The 23624-nt window shown below is 50.4% G+C and overlaps 1 protein-coding gene across 1 annotated transcript in view; it reads right to left on the bottom strand.

Annotated features, from left to right (window-relative positions):
* The window catches only part of LOC134340339 (retinoic acid receptor gamma-like), a 43732-nt gene extending 21875 nt beyond the window's left edge, over positions 1–21857 (bottom strand). The window contains exons 1-7 of the mRNA XM_063037463.1: positions 21745–21857; positions 15220–15554; positions 11462–11610; positions 8480–8621; positions 5353–5510; positions 4775–4951; positions 4272–4476 (exon numbers count right to left, since the gene is read on the bottom strand). Of these exons, the coding sequence (XP_062893533.1) occupies positions 4272–4476; positions 4775–4951; positions 5353–5510; positions 8480–8621; positions 11462–11610; positions 15220–15403 (1015 nt within the window). The 5' untranslated portion in view covers positions 15404–15554; positions 21745–21857. The remainder of the gene's footprint in view (positions 1–4271; positions 4477–4774; positions 4952–5352; positions 5511–8479; positions 8622–11461; positions 11611–15219; positions 15555–21744) is intronic.
* Between the last annotated feature and the right edge of the window lie 1767 nt (positions 21858–23624).

Genomic DNA, 23624 nt, shown 5'->3' with positions numbered 1-23624 from the left:
CCACTGAGAGACCGGTAAATGACAGGGGAGTGTTGTAGAACAGAGGGAGTTCGGGGTACGGGTGCACAGAGAGACTGGTAAATGACAGGGGAGTGTTGTAGAACAGAGGGAGCTCGGGGTACGTGTACGCAGAGAGACCGGTAAATGACGGGGGAGTGTTGTACAACAGAGGGAGCTTAGGGTACAGGTACACAGAGAGATCAGTAAATGACAGGGGAGTGTTGTGGAACAGAGGGAGTTCGGGGTACTGGTACACAGAGAGAGTGGTAAATGACAGGGTAGTGTTGTGGAACAGAGCGAGCTCAGGGTACAGGTACACAGAGAGTCTGGTAAATGACAGGGGAGTGTCGTAGAACAGAGGAAACTCGGGGTACAGGTACACAGAGAGATCAGTAAATGACAGGGGAGCGTTGTAGAACAGAGGGAGTTCGGGGTACAGGTACACAGAGAGACCGGTAAATGACAGGGGAGTGTTGTAGAACAGAGGGAGCTCAGGGTACAGGTACACAGAGACTGGTAAATGACAGGGGAGTGTTGTAGAACAGAGGGAGCTCGAGGTATAGGTACACAGAGAGACCGGTAAATGTCAGGGGAGTGTTGTAGAACAGAGGGAGCTCAGGGTACAGGTACACAGAGAGACCGGTAAATGACGGGAGTGTTGTAGAACAGAGGGAGCTGAGGGTACAGGTACACAGAGAGACTGGTAAATGTCAGGGGAGTGTTGTAGAACAGAGGGAGCTCGGGGTACAGGTACACTGAGAGACCGGTAAATGACAGGGGAGTGTTGTAGAACAGAGGGAGCTCGGGGTACAGGTACACTGAGAGACCGGTAAATGACAGGGGAGTGTTGTAGAACAGAGGGAGCTCAGGGTACAGGTACACAGAGAGACCGGTAAATGACAGGGGAGTGTTGTAGAACAGAGGGAGCTCAGGGTACAGGTACACAGACAGACCGGTAAATGTCAGGGGAGTGTTGTAGAACAGAGGGAGCTCGGGGTACAGGTACACTGAGAGACCGGTAAATGACAGGGGAGTGTTGTAGAACAGAGGGAGCTCGGGGTACAGGTACACAGAGAGACCGGTAAATGTCAGGGGAGTGTTGTAGAACAGAGGGAGCTCGGGGTACAGGTACACTGAGAGACCGGTAAATGACAGGGGAGTGTTGTAGAACAGAGGGAGCTCGGGGTACAGGTACACAGAGAGACCGGTAAATGACAGGGGAGTGTTGTAGAACAGAGGGAGCTCGGGGTACAGGTACACTGAGAGACCGGTAAATGACAGGGAAGTGTTGTCGAACAGAGGGAGCTCGGGGTACAGGTACACTGAGAGACCGGTAAATGACAGGGGAGTGTTGTAGAACAGAGGGAGCTCGGGGTACAGGTACACTGAGAGACCGGTAAATGACAGGGGAGTGTTGTAGAACAGATGGAGCTCGGGGTACAGGTACATGGAGAGACCGGTAAATGACAGGGGAGTGTTGTAGAACAGAGGGAGCTCGGGGTACAGGTACACAGAGAGACCGGTAAATGACAGGGGAGTGTTGTAGAACAGAGGGAGCTCGGGGTACAGGTACACAGAGAGACTGGTAAATGTCAGGGGAGTGTTGTAGAACAGAGGGAGCTCGGGGTACAGGTACACAGAGAGACCGGTAAATGACAGGGGAGTGTTGTAGAACAGAGGGAGCTCGGGGTACAGGTACACAGAGAGACCGGTAAATGACAGGGGAGTGTTGTAGAACAGAGGGAGCTCGGGATACAGGTACACAGAGAGACTCGTAAATGACAGGGGAGTGTCGTAGAACAGAGGGAGCTCGTGGTACAGGTACACAGAGAGACTGGTAAATGACAGGGGAGTGTTGTAGAACAGAGGGAGCTCAGGGTACAGGTACACAGAGAGACTGGTAAATGTCAGGGGAGTGTTGTAGAACAGAGGGAGCTCGGGGTACAGGTACACTGAGAGACCGGTAAATGACAGGGGAGTGTTGTAGAACAGAGGGAGCTCGGGGTACAGGTACACAGAGAGACCGGTAAATGACAGGGGAGTGTTGTAGAACAGAGGGAGCTCGGGGTACAGGTACATGGAGAGACCGGTAAATGACAGAGGAGTGTTGTAGAACAGAGGGAGCTCGGGGTACAGGTACACAGAGAGACCGGTAAATGACAGGGGAGTGTTGTAGAACAGAGGCTCGGGGTACAGGTACACAGAGAGACCGGTAAATGACAGGGGAGTGTTGTAGAACAGAGGGAGCTCGGGGTACAGGTACACTGAGAGACCGGTAAATCACAGGGGAGTGTTGTAGAACAGAGGGAGCTCAGGGTACAGGTACACAGAGAGACTGGTAAATGTCAGGGGAGTGTTGTAGAACAGAGGGAGCTCGGGGTACAGGTACACAGAGAGACCGGTAAATGACAGGGGAGTGTTGTAGAACAGAGGGAGCTCGGGGTACAGGTACACAGAGAGACCGGTAAATGACAGGGGAGTGTTGTAGAACAGAGGGAGCTCGGGATACAGGTACACAGAGAGACTCGTAAATGACAGGGGAGTGTCGTAGAACAGAGGGAGCTCAGGGTACAGGTACACAGAGAGACTGGTAAATGTCAGGGGAGTGTCGTAGAACAGAGGGAGCTCGGGGTACAGGTACACAGAGAGACCGGTAAATGACAGGGGAGTGTTGTAGAACAGAGGGAGCTCGGGGTACAGGTACACAGAGAGACCGGTAAATGACAGGGGAGTGTTGTAGAACAGAGGGAGTTCGGGATACAGGTACACAGAGAGACTCGTAAATGACAGGGGAGTGTCGTAGAACAGAGGGAGCTCGGGGTACAGGTACACAGAGAGACTGGTAAATGACAGGGGAGTGTCGTAGAACAGAGGGAGCTCGGGGTACAGGTACACAGAGAGACTGGTAAATGACAGGGGAGTGTTGTAGAACAGAGGGAGCTCAGGGTACAGGTACACAGAGAGACTGGTAAATGTCAGGGGAGTGTTGTAGAACAGAGGGAGCTCGGGGTACAGGTACACAGAGAGACCGGTAAATGACAGGGGAGTGTTGTAGAACAGAGGGAGCTCGGGATACAGGTACACAGAGAGACTCGTAAATGACAGGGGAGTGTCGTAGAACAGAGGGAGCTCGGGGTACAGGTACACAGAGAGACTGGTAAATGACAGGGGAGTGTTGTAGAACAGAGGGAGCTCAGGGTACAGGTACACAGAGAGACTGGTAAATGTCAGGGGAGTGTTGTAGAACAGAGGGAGCTCGGGGTACAGGTACACAGAGAGACCGGTAAATGACAGGGGAGTGTTGTAGAACAGAGGGAGCTCGGGGTACAGGTACACAGAGAGACCGGTAAATGACAGGGGAGTGTTGTAGAACAGAGGGAGCTCGGGATACAGGTACACAGTTCCCTGATAGTGGCATTACAAGTAGACAGGAATGTGAAGACGACATTTGGCATGTTGGTTTTTATTAGCCAGGCCACTGAGAACAGGTGTTGGGATGTTCTGCTGCAGTTATTTGCGATGTTGGTGAGGCAGCACTGGGAGAATCGTGAACTGTTTTGGTCACACTGTTACAGGAAAGATGCCATTCAGCTGGAAAGCGTGCTGAGATTTAAAGAGGATGTTCCTGGGACTCAGGGATTTGGTAGGTTGAGACTGTTCCCTGGAGTTTAGGAGTTTGGATGGGGTGTGTGGATGCAGTGACCTTGCCGAGGGTTTTAAAACCATGAGGGGCCTGGATAGGGTAAATACACACAGTCCTTTCTCTCAGGCAGTGGAATCAAGAACTACTGGAGGGAACAGGTTTAAGGTGAAAGGGAAAAGATTTAACAGGGACCGATTGTAATGTGTTCAGTTTTGGTCACCCCACTACATGAAAGACATTGTGATACCGGAGGGTCATAGAAAGTGATCTGTCACAGTCTTGTTTCCCAAACACTTTTTCTGTACAGTTCAGGGTAGGGGAACCAGAGGGTTCAGGACTAAAGGTTCTAGCGGAGAGATTCAATAGGAACAAGAGGGCCAATCTGGAGGGTGGTCTGTAACTGCCAGAGGAAGTGGTTGAGGTAGGTACATTAACAACATTTAAAAGACCCTTGGACAGGTACATGGGATAGGAAAGCTTTGGAGGGATATGGGACAAACACAGGCAAATGGGACTGGCTTAGATGGGAATCTGGTTGGCGTGGATTGGTTGAGTTGATGGCTGTGTGTGTGAAAGTGTGTGTGTGTCTCTGTCTCACTCGGTGGGCAGGTGTTCCCCTGGCCCTCACCCCCACAGATGAGGCAGATAGCACTGAGGAGGCCAGTCTCCGTGTCGTCCATCTCCAGGGGCAGAAGATGACTGGCGAAGGCAAAGAGGAGGTCGGTGAGGGGCCCGAAGCCGGCGTTGTGCATCTGGGTCCTGTTCAACGTCAGCCCGTCCGAGAAGGTCATGGTGTCCTGCTCGGGGGTGTAGCGGGTGCAAATACGCAGCATCTATAGGGGGGTGGGGAAGGGGAGTGGAAGAACAGCATGGGGTTCAGTGGGGAGCACAAGATGGAGCAGTTCATGAACAGTCCCTCGGACCACCGTGTTATCCTGGACTAACTGTACCAGCGGTTTAATGACACAAGTAACCCTGACCAGTTTTAGAAACTTGCCTGTCCCACATTCAACATTCTACATCCTGCATTCGAATGCTCTCTGTCCCTTGCCCCCCGTTTCCCGCTCCTCGTACCCTACCCCCACTCCTCCTCTCCCGCCAGGCACCGCTGACAGACCCCGCGGCACTGACCAGGATGTCGAGGCAGGCGGCCTTGAGCAGGGTGATCTGGTCGGCGATGCTGAGGCCGGTGAAGCCCGGCAGCCGCTTGGCGAACTCCACGATCTTGATAATACACTTGGTGGCGAGCTCACTGAACTTGTCCCAGAGACCCAGGTCCAGCTGCACGCGGTGGTCGGCGCTGGAGTTCTGCAGCTCGGGGTGGGAGGGCAGACAGAGGAGAGGTGAGGGGAGGAAGGGGTGAGGAAATGCGGAGGGTGAATGAAGGATGAGAGAAGATGGCGTAGGGGAGTAAATGGAGAGGTAGGTGGTGGTGGGAGGGAGAGACAATAAAGCAAGAGAAAGATCATTTTCCACAGGGTCCCTTTCCCATTCTCCAATTCCATCTCACCCTCTCTCCCCCTCTCTATCCTTTCTCTTTCCTCCTTCCCCCATCTTTCACCCTCTCTCTCCCCCCCTCTGTCTACCCCCTTGCCTTCATCACTCCCTATCTCTCTCCCCCTCTCTGTCTCCCCCACCTTCTCACTCCCCCCTCTCTCTCCCCCCCTTCTCTCCCCCCGACCCCTCACCCCTCCCTCTCGCTCTCTCACCGTGGTGTACTTGCCCAGCTGACACAGGGAAGGGAAGGTTTCCTGATGGGCCCGGCACACTTTCTCGATCAGTTCCTCCAGCTCCACACTCAGCTCCGAGCTCCCTGCATCCCCGTCCTGGGATCGCGGCTTCCTCACGTTCCGGTCATTCCGCACCGCTGTCCAGGGGGGGAGGGAGAGAGAGAGGAGGAGAGGGAGCAAGAGGGGAGAGAGTTTTAATTTTCAAATTATTATGGAAAAAATTTGGACTGGTCCACAAGTTAAAATCTTTAACTGGGGAAATCTTTGAAGGCATTTGGCAGGAACTTGCCAGAGTTGACTGGGGACCAGTTGTTTTTGGGTGAGGGGGCGTCTCCCTGTTACCATGAGACGGGGAGACCGGTCCAAGGACGGGAGTAGAAAACCCTGGTTGATGAGGGACACTAAGGGCGTAGCTGGGGATTAGGAGGCACCATACAGGATCGAGTCAATCCCTTGAGGAGTATAGGGTTGGTCAGGGTGAGTTTATGAGGGAAATCAGGAGTGCAAAAAGAGGACGTGAGATGTCATACAGTCATACAGCACTACAACACAGAAACAGGACCATAGTTCTCCACACCCCTCCCATCCATGTCCCTACTTATTTTGCTTAAACACTGCAATCAAACCCACTGGCAGCTCATTCCACACTCACACCACCCCTGAGTAAAGAAACTCCCCCTCATGTTCCCCTTTCACCCTAAACCTATGCCTTCTAGTTCTAGTCTCACACCACCTAAGGGGAAAATGCCTGCTTGCATTCACCCTACCTAAGCCACACAATTTTGTATACAGTACCTCTATCAAGTCTCCCCTCATTCTTCTGTGTTCCAGGGAATAAAGTCCGAACCTTTCCGGCCTTTCCCTGTAACTCTGTCCTCAAGTGCCGGCAACATCCCTGTAAATTTTCTCTGCACCCTTTCAATCTTATTGCTATCTTTCCTGTAGATAGGTGACCAGAACTGCACACAAGGCTCCAAATTAGGCCTCACCAACATCTTAAACAACCTTACAACAGGGCTGAGAGCTTCAAGTTCCCAGGTAATGATGTGGTATAGGTCGAGTGGATAAGAGACCTTTATCATGCACCATCACAACTGACATGACAGCTGCTCTGCCCATAACCACAAGAAACTGCAGAGAGTTGTGGACACAGCTCAGCACATCACGGAAACCAGCACATCACAGAAATGTCCATGAGCTCTGTCTATACTCACTGCCTCAGTAAAGCAGCCAATATCATCAAAGTCCCTCCCACTTCGGACATTCTCTCTTCTCCACCCTGCCTTTGGGCAGGAGATACAAAAGCCTGAAAGCACACACCACCAGGCTCTAGGGCAGCTTCTACCCCGCTGTGATCAGACCATTGAACTGACCACTTGTACGATAAGTCGGACTGTTGATCTTACAGTCTACCTCGTTATGACCTTGTACCTTATTGTCTGGCTACACTGTACTTTCTCTGTAACTGTGACACTTTATTCTGCATTCTGTTATTGTTTTACCTTGTTCTACCTCAATGCACTGTGGAATGATCTGATCCATGTGAACAGTATGGAGGACAAGCTTTTCACTGTATCTCAGTACGGGTGACAATGATAAACCAGCCTCCTCTCCATGGACTCAGCTGCCTCAGGGTAGCAGCCAACATAATCAAAGCCACACCAACTGTTCCTCACTGATAGATCTTCACTCAGAATCCCCTCCCGTAACTTCCCCACCACCCCAGATGTCAGTCTGAAGTTCCCCGGCTTGTCCTTGCAGCCCTTCTCAAAGAATGAAACAACATTCGCCACCTTCCAGTCTCCCTGTGGCAAAGGGAGATGCAGGGGTCTCTGCTAGAGCTCCAGCATCTTCTTCCCTGGTTTCCCACAATGTCCTGAGATATACCTGGGGACGTATCCTCCTTCGTCTACTTCAGAATGCCAGCATCTCCTCAATAAAGTGTAGCAGTAACAGAGGAAGCCCAGTGCACGCAGAAAGCAAGGTCCGTAACGGTAGATTGTGAGGTCAAGGGTCCATCTCATTGTACAAGTGGTCAGTTCAAAAGTCTGATCACAGCGGGGTAGAAACTGTCCCTGAGCCTGGTAGTGTGTGCTTTCAGGCTTTCGTATCTTCTGCCCGATGGGAGAGGGGGGGGAAGAGAGAATGTCCGGGGTGAGTGGGCTCTTTGATTATTCTGGCTGCTTTACCAAGGCAGCAGGAAGCACAGACTAACACACACAAATTGCTGGAGAAACTCAGCAGGTCAGGCAGCATCTATGGAAGGGAATAAACAGTCGACGTTTTGATCTGAGACCCTTCATCTGGATCTCAACCTGAAACGTTGGATGTTTATTCATTTCCATAGAAGCTGCCTGGCCCACTGCGTTTCTCCAGGAATTTGTGTTTCAAAGGTACATTTAATGTCAGAGAAATGTATACAATATATACATCCTGAAATGTTTTTTCTTCGCAACCATCCAGTGTGTGTTGCTCTGGATTTGCAGCATCTGCAGAATCTCTTATGTTTTTGAGAAGAGTAGACAGAGCCCATGGAGGGGAGGCTGTGTCCACAGTTCCACAGGTTCTTGCACAGGGACAACATGACGGCTGCACTCAGAGGGGTGTAATGGTGACTCATCCACTGAGTCTATATGAGTGGAACTCAAAAAGAAAAATAAGGAAATAAGGAAGGGTGCAATCAAGTAGCTAGTGAGAGACACTGAGGAACAGAAAAGAAGGGCTCAGGGAGGACAGACTGGAGGCAGTTTGGGTGGAGCACACTGATGGGGATTGTACAATGGACACCGAGAGGCGCAGGAACAGATGTGTAGACAGATTATGGAAAGTGCAGGAACAACAGGGTTGTCATAGTCACGGACTTTTACTTGCCCAGTACTGATCGGAACTTCCTCAATGCACAATGAGGTGTGGTTTGGAGGAGCAGAGTTTTGATTAGGAGGAGTTGGCATGGACTGTGTGCGGGATATCATATCTCATGAGCTTGACTGAGTGGGCTGAGGATCAGCACGGGCAGGGAGTGAGGAGATGGGAGGAATGTGGTAAGGGAAGAGGCTGAGGGAGAGAAAGGAGCAGGAGTGTGGTGAGGAGTGTGTGGGACTCTTACACTCTCGGGACATCCCGACCTGGAAACACTTCTGTAGCCGACAGAACTGGCATCGATTCCTCGTCACCTTACTGATGGAGCAGTTCCTGTCACGGTGACACGTGTAAACCATGTTCCTCTGGATACTCCGGCGGAAAAAGCCCTGCCAGACAGAAACAGCAGCCTCATCCTCACTCCTCTCATCCTCCTCCCTCAGCTCCCTCCCTCCCTTCCTCACTCACCCTCCTTCCTCCCTCCCTCTCCCTCCCTCACCATCCATTCCTCATTCCACCTCCCTCCCTCTCACCCTCTCTCTCCCTTCTCCCCATTCCACCCTTCCTCCTTTCCCCTCGCTTCTTTCCACACTCCTTCAACCTCTCTCTCCCTCCCCTCTTTCCTTCCCTCCCCCTCCTTCTCTTTCCTCATCCACTTTTTCTCTCCTCCTCCATTTCTGAATAGTGGTAAGGTGAGGGTGGGTTGGGGGAAGAGATCATTGACTGATTCATCCCAAGACTCAGGATAATTAGCCCCTGCTTTGCTGACTGATTGGCTCCCCTCATTTGGCTTGATGGAACAGAGGTGTGGTCCAGCAGTGTGTTGGGGCAGGGTCAGTATTTAGTAGTCTTAAGGGCCTCCTCCTGTGCCATACACACCCATGACAAGGTCCCACATAGTAGACTAGTCCAGAAGGTCAAGAGTAAGAGGGCACCTGGGGTGAAATGGTTGATTGAATCCATTATCCTAGTGGCAGGACACAAGGGGGTGTCAAAGAGTCACACAGCACAGAAACTGACTCACACCGACCACGATTCCCATGTAAGCCACTCCCTTTTGCTCACATCTGGCTCAAATCCCTTATTTGTGATGAACCCGGTCCATTTGTGATGAACCAGTCCTTTTTTTCCAATGAACCCAGTACATTTCTTTGTGTGATGAGCCCTCTCCACGTTTCCTGCTTAATCCGGTCAGGGAGAGTATCTGATCCAATCCGTACGACCAATACCAGGTTTTGCGTGGTATGACAAACACGAGAAAATCTGCAGATGCTGGAAAACCAAAGCAACACACTCAAAATGCTGGAGGAACTCAGCAGGCGAGGAAGCATCTATGGGAAAAAGTAAACAGTCGACGTTTCGGGTTGAGAACCTTCTTCCTGAAAGGGTCCTGAGTTCCTCTAGCATTTTGTGTGTGTTGTGCGGTATGAATTAGTAATAACTTGATTTAACTCCCAGCCTTCCTCGTGTGGTGAAAGTGTTTTCACACAGCGGTTCTGTACTGGTCCAGTCTGGATTTTGTGATTGTACCAATCGAGTTCTGAAGCAGATCAGATCCATAAGACCATATGTTTATGGCAGAGACCCAATCCTCCGTTTGTGGTTGCTCTGTTCTGGAATTAGTTATTAATCTATCCAGTCCATGTTTTGTACAGTATATAGATCAATGCCAGATTTTGTAAATCAATCCTCAACCAATTTCATCCAGGTTATGTGATGGATCCATTTCAAGTTTTGCAATTGAACAGTTTCAGATTCTCTGATCAATCCGCGTTGGGGATTGTGATTGATCTATTCCTAGCACTTTGAGGGATCCAAGACAGGTTTTGTTATTGTTCTACTCCAGATTTTGTGATTAATCCAGTCCCGTGATTGTAATGGATTTGGGCGTTTATAGAAAGTACCCCATCTCGATTCCCAGGGGTAGGTGGGGATGAAGGGGTGACCAGATTGGGATTTATACCTGTTGGGGATTTGGAAATACAATAGACCATCTCAGAAGAGAGGTCGGGAACTGAAGAAAGGAGGGTGGACAGTGTGTGTGGGCTGTTTGGTCAGGGGGTAGGGTCCAGTACTGGGGAGTGGGACCGGGGGTGGGGGAGAGGGAGTAAGGAGAGAGAGGGGTATCTTTAGACGGAGGTGAGAAGGAGTCCGTTCCCCAGGAAGTAATGGGATTTCGGGAATTCTGTTATTCTATTCCCATGAGACTGTAAGTGGGATGATGGGGTGGGAAGATGTTTGGGGGGGGGCAGGAAAACGGAGAGCGGAGGTTGGGATCGATCCCTTGCTCTTCTTTGGTGCTGATCTGTCTTGGGTTTTGGTTCATCTGCTCCATGTCAGTTGTCGATACGTTCCACATCTTGTCGTAATCTACTCCAGAAGAAGTAGTGATCCAGTGCAACACATACAAAATGTCCAGTCCGGGCTAAGGGATGATCTGCTTGGATCTTGTCACAAACCACTCCAGGTTTGCTGTTGATCCAGTTCGAGTTTTGATTGATCCACTCCAGGGCTGGCGGTGATCCAGTCCGGGTTTTGATGACACACTGGGAGTAAGTGTGGGATGTGGGGAGGGTGGATTTTATTCAAAAGACTTCGCTCTTATTCCTGGTCGAGACCAAACACATTTTCCAGGCAGGTCCAATTCCTCCCTTCCTTCTTCCTGCCGACTTTCTCGCTGCTGCCATCAGGAAGAAGGTACAGGAACCTCAGGACCCACACCCCCAGGTTCGGGAACCGTTATTACCCCTCAGCCATCAGGCTCTTGAATAAAAGGTGATAGCTATATTCACTTGCCTCATCATTGAGATGTTTCCCCACAACCAATGACCTCACTTTGATGACCCTTTATCTCAGGTTCTCGTTATTTACTGCTATTTATTTATATTTATATTTGCACAATTTGTTGTCTTCTGCACTCTGGTGGATCTTTCATTGATCCTGTTATAGTTGCTATTCCATAGATTTGCTGAGTATGCCCACAGGAAAATGAAGCTCAGGGCTGTATATGGTGACATATATGTAGTTTAATAATAAATTTATTTTGAACCTTCCTTCCTTTCCTCTTTCTCCTTCCCTGCCTCTTCCTCCTCTCTCCTCCCTCCTTCTTTCCATCCACCAATGGTTGGGTCCCAGGGAGAGCAGTGAGTGTGGGTGTGAATGGGAATGGGTAGTGGGAGCTGAGTGTGAGTTGGAGTGTGCACAATGAGTGTGAGCAGCAGCCACTCACCTTGCAGCCCTCGCACGAGCTGACGCCGTAGTGATATCCTGAGGACTTGTCCTGACACACGAAGCAGGGTTTGTAGACCCGGGGCGGAGGAGGGGGCGACGGGGAGCTGGGTGCCATCTCCTCTGAGCTCGTGCTCTGCGTGTCTACAGCTGTGGGGAGAGGGACCGTGTGTCATATGTGTGGGACCGTTGAGAGGCACTGCGATCGACAGCATGTCTAGCACACGCAATAACCACACCCACAGTGTGCAATAAATACCTAGAATACATAACGTGTACACAGACTATGCTCTACACACCTGCTAGGTGCAATAACCACACCATAGCACACAATATACACCCACAGTCCACAATGAACACACTTGGAATGCACAATATGTACCTGGAAAACACAATAAACACCTGGACAATTTTAAATTCCTCTGTGTTACCATTTCAGAGGACCTAAAAGTGCAATTATGAAGAAAGTACAGCAGCAGCTCTACTTCGTTAAGAGTTTGTGACAATCCGGCATGACCTCTAAAACTTTGACAACCTTCTGTAGGTGTGCAGTGGAGAGTATATTGACTGGCTGCATCACAGCCTGGTATGGAAACACCAATACCCTTGAACAGAAAATCCTACAAAAAGCAGTGGATACAGCCCAGTCCATCACTGGTAAAGCTCCCCCCACAATTGAACACATCTACACAGAGATCGATGTTGCAGGAAAGCAGCATCAATCATCAGGGACCCCCACCACCCAGGTCATGCTCTCTTCTTGCTGCTGCCATCAGGAAGGAGATACAGGAGCCTCAAGACCCTCACCACCAGGTTCAGGAACAGTTATTACCCCTCAACCATCAGGCTCCTGAACCAGAGGGGGTAACTTCACTCACCCCATCATTGAAATGTCCCCACAACCAATGGACTCACTTTTGATGGTCTCACTTTAAGGGCTCTTTATCTTGTTATTTCATGCTCTTTCATTTCATTTCATGTTATTCGTTATTTATTGCTATTTATTTCTATTTGCATTTGCACAGTTTGTTGTTCATTGATCCTGTTTACAGTTACTGTTCGATAGATTTGCTAAGTATGCCCACAGAAAAAAGAATCTCAGGGTTGTATGTGGTGACTTGTATGTACTTTGACAATAAATTTTACTTTGAACTTCATCTTGTGTTCTTGATATTTATTACTTATATATTTATAATTATTATTTCTTTTTGTATTTGCACAGTGTTGTCTTTTGCACACTGATGGAACACAGAGCTGGTGTGGTCTTTCATTGATTCTGTGATGGTTATTATTCTATTGTAGGTTTATTGAGTATGCCCACAAGAAAACGAATCTCAGGGTTGTATATGGTGACATATACTGTATGAACTTTGAACATTTTTGGGGCGTGCAATAAACACCCAAAGTGTGCATTAAATACCCAGAGGTTGCAATAAGCACCCACAGCATGCAGTAGATGCCTGGAGGTCAGGATTAACACTTGGACCATACAAGAAACAGACGTGGAGTGCATAATCGACAGACCCCGCAGTGTGCAATAAATGGCCACTCCATAAACACTGACCACTACACTTAAAACACCTCCAGTCAATACCCCACCAGGAAATAAAACCCCTCTCCCGGTAAATAGCTGTTTAGAAAAAAAAACCTCCAATAATTACCCTCCAGCAAATACTCACACAAGGAAATACATACTCCTGTAAAAACTCCTTGGATAAACACACTCTCAGTACATACCCCATCTAATAAATGTTCAGGAAAATGCTCTTCCAAGTAAACACCCTTCCAGTAAATACCCCATTTGTACATATGCGTTGCAGTAAACAACCTCTCCTATAAATACCAGACCAGTAAATACTGCCTCTAACATCTTCAGTAAATAAACTTGCCAGTTGCTACCCAACATAGTAAAATGGGCCAGCACTAAATACCCTTCCAGTGAAGCCGGCTCATCAGTAAAAGAGCCTGCCGGGATCCCACAGCACACCACTCCCTGCCTCCATCCCAGCTGTGTGTCCAGATCCTGGGATCGGGAACCAGGATAAAGGACGCATTCAGTGCGAGAATTCCAGCCTTTCACACAGACGACTGTTTTCATTGCATACGGAGACAGGAAACTCCACAAACCCCACCAACTTCACTCACCAGCCAGTGTTAACACATCCCAACCTCAACGCAAAATTGTCTATTCTGAGAGCAGAGAGAAAAAGTGTTGCTATAACACCAGGGCACGGTACCGGTGGGGACGGATCTGTCACTGTATAACACTGGGGTACGGTACCGGTTGGGATGGGTCTGTCACTGTGTAACACCAGGGTACGGTACCGGTGGGGACGGGTCTGTCACTGTGCAATACCGGGGTACGGTACTGGTGGGGACGGGTCTGTCACTGTGCAATACTGGGGTACGGTACCGGTGGGGACGGGTCTGTCACTGTGTCACATCAGGGTACGGTACCGGTGGGGAGGGGTCTGTCACTGTGCAATACCGGGGTACGGTACCGGTGGGGACGGGTCTGTCACTGTACAACACCGGGGTACGGTACCGGTGGAGACGGGTCTGTCACTGTATAACACTGGGGTACGGTACCGGTGGGGATGGGTCTGTCACTGTGTAACACTGGGGTACAGTACCAGTGGGGATGGGTCTGTCACTGTATAACACCAGGGTACGGTACCAGTGGGGACGGGTCTGTCACTGTACAACACCGGGGTACAGTACCGGTGGGGACGGGTCTGTCACTGTGTAACACCGGGGTACTGTACCGGTGGGGATGGGTCCGTCACTGTATAACACTGGGGTACAGTACCAGTGGGGACGGGTCTGTCACTGTATAACACCGGGGTACGGTACCAGTGGGGACGGGTCTGTCACTGTGTAACACCGGGGTACTGTGCCAGTGGGGATGGGTCCGTCACTGTATAACACTGGGGTACAGTACCGGTGGGGACGGGTCTGTTACTGTAGTTACCGGTCTCTCTCTGTGTACCTGTACTGTGAGCTCCCTCTGTTCTCTGATACTCCTGTTGCCCTGCTGTTCACTGTGACAGTCCTGCCCGGGTAAATCTTGCCAAATTAGAGCAACTTGAATTTAGCTGAATTAAACTTCACTTGCCATTCCTCTGTCCCCAGTCTCCCCCATTTCACTTTCACCATCGATGACACCATTTATTTTAATGTCTGGAAAATGAGAAACCGTTTTCGGAACCAGATTTCTTTGGAATTTTTGAAGGAATTCTCCTTCAGTGTACGGAGTCATCCCTGGTGGGGGTGTTGCTCTTAGGTCAGGGTTCCTGGGAATTCCTCGGAATGGGAAGGAGTCATTCTTTCTACAGATTTAGGGGTAGTTAAGAGGGAGAAGGGAGAGGAGCTGAGGCCTGACACGGCAGGGAACAGACAGCCAGAATGGTCATAGCCCTGGAATAAAGTGCCTCATTGGGCAATGAGTCATTTTCCTAATTTGTTCCATGTGTGACTGAGACAGATCTCATCACAGTCCAGACAGTCTTACAGTGCCTCTCCCTCCTTCTCTCTCTCTCTCTCTCTCACACACACACACACAGAAACAGACACCCACACACTCACACACTCACACATTTATATACACATACACCCAGACTCACACATACACACCTTGTTCACACACAAGCCTATTTCCCATCCCATGGTGCTCCCTCCCTCACCTCCACACCCTCCCTCATCCTCCTCCCCTACCCACTCCCCCCTTCTGTCCATCCTGCCCCTCCCGAGGATACTCACAGAACGAGGCTCCCTGCTGGGACTCTCCCCCAGCTCCCCCCGCTCGGTAGGGGTTTTGTCCGGAGCTGTGGTTCAGTAGCCCCAAGGGTGGAGACCCCCTCAGCGTCCGGGCAAAGGGGAACGAGTGCACCATGGCCGGGAAACTCCTCACGTGCCTGGGGGCGCCCAGGGGTTCCGGCTCCATGCCCACCTCTGGCAAGGGCTGCCACCTCTCTCCTCACGCCCCTTACCGCCACCCACCTCCCCCTCACGCTGAGTGGCTGGGCATGTTGTTGGGGGGAGGCGGTGGGGTGGGACGGTCTGGGGACTGTGGGCGGCTCCCGACTGTGATGGTCCTGTGCGTGAGCGAGATAGAGGGAGAGAGAAAGAAATGGAGTCAGAGACCACAGTTACATCATGGAATGTGAAACAGACAACACGGAACACGTAACACGGAACACGCAACGCGGATTATGCAACATTGAATTTACTCCCTCTCACCTTAAATGCATGTCCTCTGGTTTTAGACAAAGATACCAGCTCCCTACTCAATCTATCTCTCTCATAGCCTTATAAACCTCTATCAGATCTCCCCTCAGCCTCCATCGCTCCAGAGAAAACAACCCAAGTTTGTCCAACCTCTTGTTATAGCTCACGCTCTCTAAACCAGGCAGCATCTTGGTGAACCTCTTCTGCTCCCTCTCCAAAGCCCCCACACCCTTCCTGTAATGGGGTGACCAGAAATGATTCTAATACTCCAGATGCGGCCTGAACAGTTTTATAAAGCTGTAACATAACTTCCTGACTCTTGAACTCAGTGTCCCAACTGATAAAGGCAGACATGTCGTACGCCTTCTTTACCACCCTCTCAACTTGTGCAGCCTCTATAAATGAGTAATTTTTTGATAAAAGTCTACAGGGACACATCAGGTTTCTTTGGACTCCTGAGGAAGTTGAGGCCTTGGTGACATCAAGGTGGTTAGACCAGGACAAGCTATAGGCGAAGTCCAGAGAGCAAAGGCAAAGGTCAATGTCTAAAGCTCGCTAAGTCTGGAGGTAGAAAAGCCCAAAGTTCAAGTCAGCAAGCCCAGGCCAGAAACTGGAGGTTGGAGGCCATGCTTCAGAGTCCAGGGCCAAGGACTGGAGGCCTGGAGGCAGCCTGGTCCTTGGGTCAGAGGCTTATCTGTGTGCATGAGGGGTTGGGTAATAGGGTGGGAAAGGGCTGTTTGATGATGTTGCCTAGTTGTGTTCCTTTGCTGTTGTTTTTGCTCTTTTTTGTCGTTCTGTGTTTTGTGGCGTGCTGCTCTGCCGAGCATTGTGGGCATGATGCTCTGTTGGTGCCGGAATGTGTGGTGACACTTGTGGGCTGCCCCCAGCGTGTCCTTTGACACATTTCACTGGAACCTGATGAACTTGAAGCTCTCGGCCCTCTCGACCTGAGCATCATTGGTGCAGACCAATCCACTCCCCCCTTCCTGAAGCCAATGACCAGCTCTTTTGTTTTGCTGACACTGAGGGGAAGGTCGTTGTCATGGCCGCAAACCTCAAGTTGGATTGGCTGAAGGAACAACTTGAAGAAATTCAGCATGTCCCCTGTCAACCTTCCCCAATCCCTATCATTGCACTATGGAAACCATCCTCACTGCACTTTCTCTGTAACTTTTATGCTTTATTCTGCATGCTGTTATTATTTTACCTTGTTCTACCTCCATACACTGTGTAATGATCTGATCTGTATGAGCTGTATGGAAGACAAGCTTTTCACTGTATTTCAGTACATAATAATCTAATGTACTAATTGACAGTTTATGCAAGTGGGGAGAGAGGGCCAGTGTGAGGGTTAGAGGGCTCTGCAGCAGATGCTGGAAATCCAGAGCAACACACAAAATGCTGGAGGAACTCAGCAGGTCAGACAACATCAACGGTGGGAAATAAACAGTCGACATTTCAGGCTGAGATCCTTCATCAGGACTGCAAAGGGAGGGGGCAGAACATAAAACGTACCCATGCACCTTCCTCCTCACCTGATCCCACTTATCACTCCCTCACCTGATCCCACCTATCCCCCTTTCACCTGGACCACCTATCCCTTCTCATCTGGATGCACCCATCACCCCCTGACTTGGTCCCATCTATCACCCCTTCACCTGGACCTACCTATCACCTCCTCACCTGGGCCCACCTATTACCCCCTCATCTGGAACAACCTATCACCCCCGCATCTGGGCCCACCTATTACTCTCAGCTGGGCCCACCTATCACCCCCTCACCTGGAACAACCTATTCCCTCTTCACCTAGCCCCACCTACCCCTCCTTACCCGGACCCACCTATCCACTCTCACCTGGATGCACCTATCACCCCCTTACCTGGTCCCACCTATCACCCCTCACATGGGCGCACCAATCACCCCCTTACCTGGTCCCATCTACCCTTGCTTCCTTTGAACCCATCTAAGGACACCTTATCTAAGGAAGTGTGTGCTGGCATTGGAGAGAGTCCAGAGGAGACCCCAGGAATAAAAGAGTTAACATTATGAGGAGCATTTTATAGCTCTGGGCCTGTACTCACTGGAGTTTTGAAGACTGCAGGGGTGGGGGGCAGGGGGTATCTCATTGAAACCTATTGAATATTGAAAGACCCTGATAGAGTGGATGTGGAGAGGATGTTTCCTATGGTGAAGGAGTCTAGGACCAGAAGGCACAGCCTCAGAATAGAGCGGCGTCCATTTAGGTGGGTAGGAATTTCTTTAGCCAGAGGGTGGTGAATCTGCGGTATTCATAACCACACATGGCCGTGGAGAGCAAATCATTGGGGATTTTTGAAGCGGAGGATGATATGTTCTTGAATAGGCTGAAAGGATAATAAATCAGCCTAATTCTGCTTCTACGTCTTATGGTCTCTATGGTCTGATCCCCCTCTATCACCTATCACCTGCTAACTCTTCCCCACCCCTTTCCCCCACCGTGTCCCTCCCCTCTTCCTTTGCAGTCCTGATGAAGGATTTGGCCTGAAACGTCGACTGTCCGTCTCCCTCAGCAGGGTGCCTAACCTGCTAAGTCTCTCCACCTGCCGTCTCCCAGGGAGCTGTGTGATACAATGCAAGCAGGTCCGACCGGTCGGTTGGCAGCAAGGCAAGAGGTATGTTATTGCCGAGGGGTGGTTGGAGATGAAGGACGGGGAGGTGGCGCCGCAGTAGTACAGGGTGTTGGTGAGGCCACACCTGGAACACGGCACTCAATTCTGGTCCCCTGACCTCAGAGAGGGACCTGAGGTGTTGGAGGCACTCCATAGGAGATTCACTGGGATAAACCCCAGGAAGATGGGGGTGGGGGTTGTCCCACCAGGAGAGACTGGACTGTTGAGGAGAAAGAAGGGTGACCTTTTTCAAACATCCCAGATCCTGAGTTGAGACAAGTGAAGGGGTTGACCTTATTAGGGAAGCTGTTCATGGTCATACAGGGTGTTGGGAAGGCTGTAGCTAAAACATAGTGCATGGTTCTGGTCCATAAGGCCATAAGACAGAGAAGTAGAATTCAGTCATTTAGCCCATTGTGTCTACTCCACCATTCCATCATGGCTGATATATTTTTCCCTGTCAATTCACTTTTTCTCCCTTCTCCATGTAAACTTTGATGCCCTGACTAATCAAGAACCTATTAACCTCCACTTTAAATATACCCAATGACTTGGCCTCCACAACCATCTGTGGCAACAAATTCCTCATCATCTCTGTTCTAAAGGGACATCTTTCTAATTCTGAGGCTGTATCTTCTGGTCCTAGACTCCCCCCTGCTCCACTACTGGAAATATCCTCTCCACATATACTCTATCTAGGCCTTTCAATATTTGATACATTTCAGTAAGATCCTCCCTCATTCTTCTAAACTCCAGCGAGTATATGCAATTCCTGGGATCAGAGGCTGTCCCACCAGGAGGGGCTGGACAGTTTGTGTTTGTATGCTGTAGAGTTCAGGATAACCCTGAGGGAATATGAGAGGAGAGATGTGGAGATATGGGAGAGTCTCGCGTGAGGGGACACAGTTGTAAGGATGGAGAGGGAGGTCAGTTAATAGGTGTGTAAGAACATTTATCTCTCTGAGGGAGGGGTATCTCTGGAATTCTTGTGGGGGTGGAGCCAGAACATTGAATGTGTTGGGGGTGGAGGTGGATGAATATTGGGAAAGTCAAGGGATTGAGGTCTATGTCGAACCGAGGCAGGAGAGGGCAGGAGGGGTAGGAGGGGCAGCTGGGATCAGACCTGGGGTGGGGCCATGTCCTGTGTTTGTGTGGAGAGTGGCTGTGTCACACCTGCGCAAGAGACCTCCCTGTACTCCAGGGAGTCCCTGGGATTTGGCAGGGAGCTCTCACCCACCCTGCGTCACCCTGTCTCCCACTTGCCTGTCATAGGTGAGGCAGGGGAGGAAGAAACAGGGTGAAGAGAGAGGGGGAGAGAGAGGGGAGAATGAGGGGGAGAGGGAGGGGAAGTGGAGGAGAGAGGGAGACAGAGGAGAGGGAGAGAGTTAGAGAGAGAGGGTGGACAGAGGGGGAGAGAGGGTAGAGCGAGGGGGGAGAGTGAGAGGGAGGGAAAGGGACATGAGTGAGGGGAAGGAGAGGAGGGGAGTGGGTGTGTGAGATAGGAGAGAGGGGAGTGAGAGGGTATGAGGGATAGTAAGTGGAGAGAGAGGAGTGAGAGGGTATGAGGGATAGTAAGTGGAGAGAGAGGAGTGAGAGGGCATACATGGGGAGAGAGATGGGAAGAGTGAGAAGGGAGATTGGGAGAGTGAAGGGTGAGCGAGGGGAAGGGGTAGAGAGAGGGGTTATTGAGGGGGAGAGCAGGGGCAACAGTTAAAGAGGGAAGGAGGGATGCAGAGAGGTTAGAGGCAGGACAGACAGAGTGTGTGTCAGGGAGAGCGAGGGAGGTAGGGAGGGATGGGAGGTGTTGAGGCGGGATGAGGGGAGAGAACACAGCCCTCTCTGGCAGAAGGAATCTCCTGAGCTGTTTCTGTTCCATTCCTCGTCCTGCAGTTGATCTGATTAACCCCCCAACTGCCAGTCCACATGCTGGCTGACAGCTCTCCACAGTCCCTCCACTCCTCTCTCTCTCCTTCCCTACCTCTCCCCTTTCTCTTTCCCTCTCCATCTTTCTCTCCCCCCTCTCTCCAACTCCCCCTCTATCCCCCCTCTCTGCCCCACTCACTCGTCCATCCACTCCTTCCCCCCTTCTCTCGCTCTCTCTCTCTCCCTGTCGATCTGCTGATACTGATTCTATTCTACAAGACATAGTATACTATCTGGCAATGTGTGTGTGTGTGTGTGTGTGTGTGTGTGTGTGTCTCTGTGTGTGTGTGTGTGTGTGTGTGTGTGTGTGTGTGTGTGCGTGTGTTTCTGTCTGTCTGTGTCTGTGTACTCAGCCTGTCTGGGCTCGCTCTCAACTTCAACAAGTTCTCTCCTCGCCCGACACAGATCACAAACACACCCAACAGGTAACTTATGGAGAGAGAGAGTGGGGCAGTGAAGAGGGAAAAAGGGGGGGTGGATGTGTGAGGAAGTAGGGGAAGAGTAGAAGAGAGGAACGAGGAGATTGATTGAGAGAGCAAGGGACAGAGACAGAGAGAGAGAGAGATGAAGAAAATCAAACAGAGATGGAGGGAGGGACAGAGAGAGAGAGAGATTCTTGCAAAGTGAGAATGTGTTGGGGTGATGGACTGAGAGGCAGAAAAAGAGTGAGAGAGAGACTGAGGGAGAAAGAGAGACTAACAAATGACAGAGAAGGGAAATAGAGGGAGAAAGAGAAAGAGGGGGAGAAAGTGAGTGACAAATGGCAGTGAGAGAGAGAGAAAGAGAGAGTGAGAAAGAGAGAGAGAAAGAGAAAATGCAAATGACAGAGAGAAAGAAAGAGAGGGGGGAAATAGAGAGTGACAAATGACAGAGAGAGAGAGCTAGGGCAAGAAAGACAGTGGCAAATGACAGGGAGAGAGGGAGAAAGAGAAAGTGGCAAATGAAAGAGAGAGAAAAAAGAGTGACAAATGACACAGAGGGAAAGGAGAAAAGAGTGGCAAATGACAGAGAGGGAGAGATAGAGAGTGGCAAGTGACGGAGAGAGATAGGGAGAGTGACAAATGACAGGGAGAGAGGGAGAAAGAGTAAGTGGCAAATGAAAGAGAGAAAAAAAAAGAGTGACAAATGACAGAGCAAAAGAAGGAGAGAGAGAGGAAGAGAGAGTGGCAAGTGACAGAGAGAAAGAGAGGGTGAGAAATGACAGAGAGAGAGAAAGAGTGAGAAATGACAGAGACAGAGAGAGAGAGAGAGAGAGAGAGAGAGAGATTGTGTGACTGGCAGTGAGAGAGACAGACAGAGGGACAGAGACAGAGTGAGACAGAGAGAGAGAGACAGAGAGAGAGAGAGAGACAGAGAGAGAGTTTGAAAGTACATAGCACAAGGGAGAGAACTGAAGAGAAGGGGAGAGGCAGGCACAGGGACAGTGGGAGAGACGGGGAAGGCGAGGAGAGGGACGGAGGGAGAGACGGGGAGGGGATGAACTCACCTTTGCTCTGGCGGAGGGTGTTAGAGTGTGGGTGAGCTGTGTATTCTGGATTCCTCTCTCCGGGACAGACCGCCTAGGCTGGTGGGCTCCATGAGACTCTCACAGGCTGCCACATCATGTGATACAGAGGCAAACATGATTCACATACTTCACTGAAACCACAAAATGACTAGAGGGAGAGAGAAAAAAAGAAAATTATTTCACAGAGTGAAGGAGAGCTGGTAAGTTTAACCCCCTCCCTGCCCAGAGCCAGTAGGAACCGGAACAGAACTGTTTCAGGAACAGGACAACTAGTCCAGGAGTGGATCAGAACTAGTCTAGGAGTTGCACAGAACTAGTCCAGGAATGGGACAGAACCATTCCAGGACAGAAACTGAGGGGAGGGAGGGAGGAGAGATAGAATGGAGATGAAGAGAAAAAAGGAGGGAGATGGGATAGAGAGAGGGAAGGTGGGAGATTGATAGTGAGACAGCAAGGATCAGCGGTCCCTGGAGAGGGTCCAGAGGAGGTTCACCAGACCGATCCTGGGAATGAAAGGCTTGCCGTATGAGAAACGTTTGATGTCTCTGGGACTGTGCTCGATGGAGTTCAGAAGGATGAGGGAGGTTGGGAAATCTCATTGAAGCCTCTCGAATACTGGAGAGAGCGAACTTGAAGAAGTCATCTCCATTAGTGAGAGAGTCCAGGATCCGAGGGCACAGACTCAGTATGAAGGGCCATTCTTTTGGAACTAGAATGAGGAGTATTTCTTCAGCCAGTGGCTTATGAATCCCTCTCCTTTCCCCCTTCTCCTCTCCCTCCCTCTCCTCGGCCTTCCCCTCCTGTCCCCTTCCCTTACCTTCCCCCTCCCTCTCCTTACCCCTCCCTCTCCTTCACCTCCTCTCTCTCCTCTCCCTTTCCTTCTCCTTCCCTCCTCCATCTCCAAGTGCTTCTTAAACAATACTATTGTACCTGCCTCAACCACTTCCTCTGGCAGATCATTCCATAGACTCACCACTCTCTGCTTGAAAAAAATTACCCCTCAGGTCCCTTTTAAATCTTTCCCCTCTCATCTTAAACCTCTGTCCTCTCGTTTGAGCCCCCTACTCAGTCCACCACATTTGCACCTCTCGTAATTTTAAACACTTCTCCAAGGTTGCCCCCTCATTCTCCTGTGTTCCAAGGAAACTATGTTACCAGCTTGACCAACCTCTCCTTAAAACTCAGGCCCTCTCGACCCTCTGGGGTGACCCACATCTCGCCCTTTCCAGTTTAACCACGTCTTTCCTACGACAGGGTGACCAGAAACTGTACACAGTACTCCCAGTGTGGTCCCTCCATCGACTTGTACAACTGCAACATAATGTGCCAACTCCTGACTATTGAAGGCCAGCGTGCCAGACACCTTCACCCCCCTGTCTACCTGTGACACCACTCCACTCTCAACGAATGATACACTTGTACTCCTCGGTCCCTCTGTTCCATCACACTCCCGAGTGTCCCACCATTCATCGTACAAGTCCTGTGCTGGGTTCACGTTCCAAAATGCTTCATCTCACATTTACCTGTATTGAAATCCATTTGTCACTCCTTGGCCCACTTCCCTAACTGATTAACTGATCAAGACCATCACGCCCCCAGCCCCATAATCTATGATAACCTTCTTCATTATCAACAACCGCACCCAATTTCTTGTCATCCACAACACTGGATAAAGGTGTTGGCTACATCAGTGTCAGCTGAACAAAAGAGCCGGAGCTGGTCATTGACTAAAGCAAGGGGTGGGGGGGGGGGGGGCAGCACACATGCTTCTGTGTACACCAGTGGTCCTGAGGTCAAGAGGGTTGAAGGCTTCAAGTTCCTAGGAGTGTACATCGCCAATAGCCTGTCCTAGTCAACTC

Source organism: Mobula hypostoma, chromosome X1, assembly GCF_963921235.1.
Source record: "Mobula hypostoma chromosome X1, sMobHyp1.1, whole genome shotgun sequence".
NCBI lineage: Eukaryota > Metazoa > Chordata > Chondrichthyes > Myliobatiformes > Myliobatidae > Mobula > Mobula hypostoma.
Note: the sequence above shows the minus strand (reverse complement) of the source record. Positions and strands in the feature narration are given on the sequence as shown.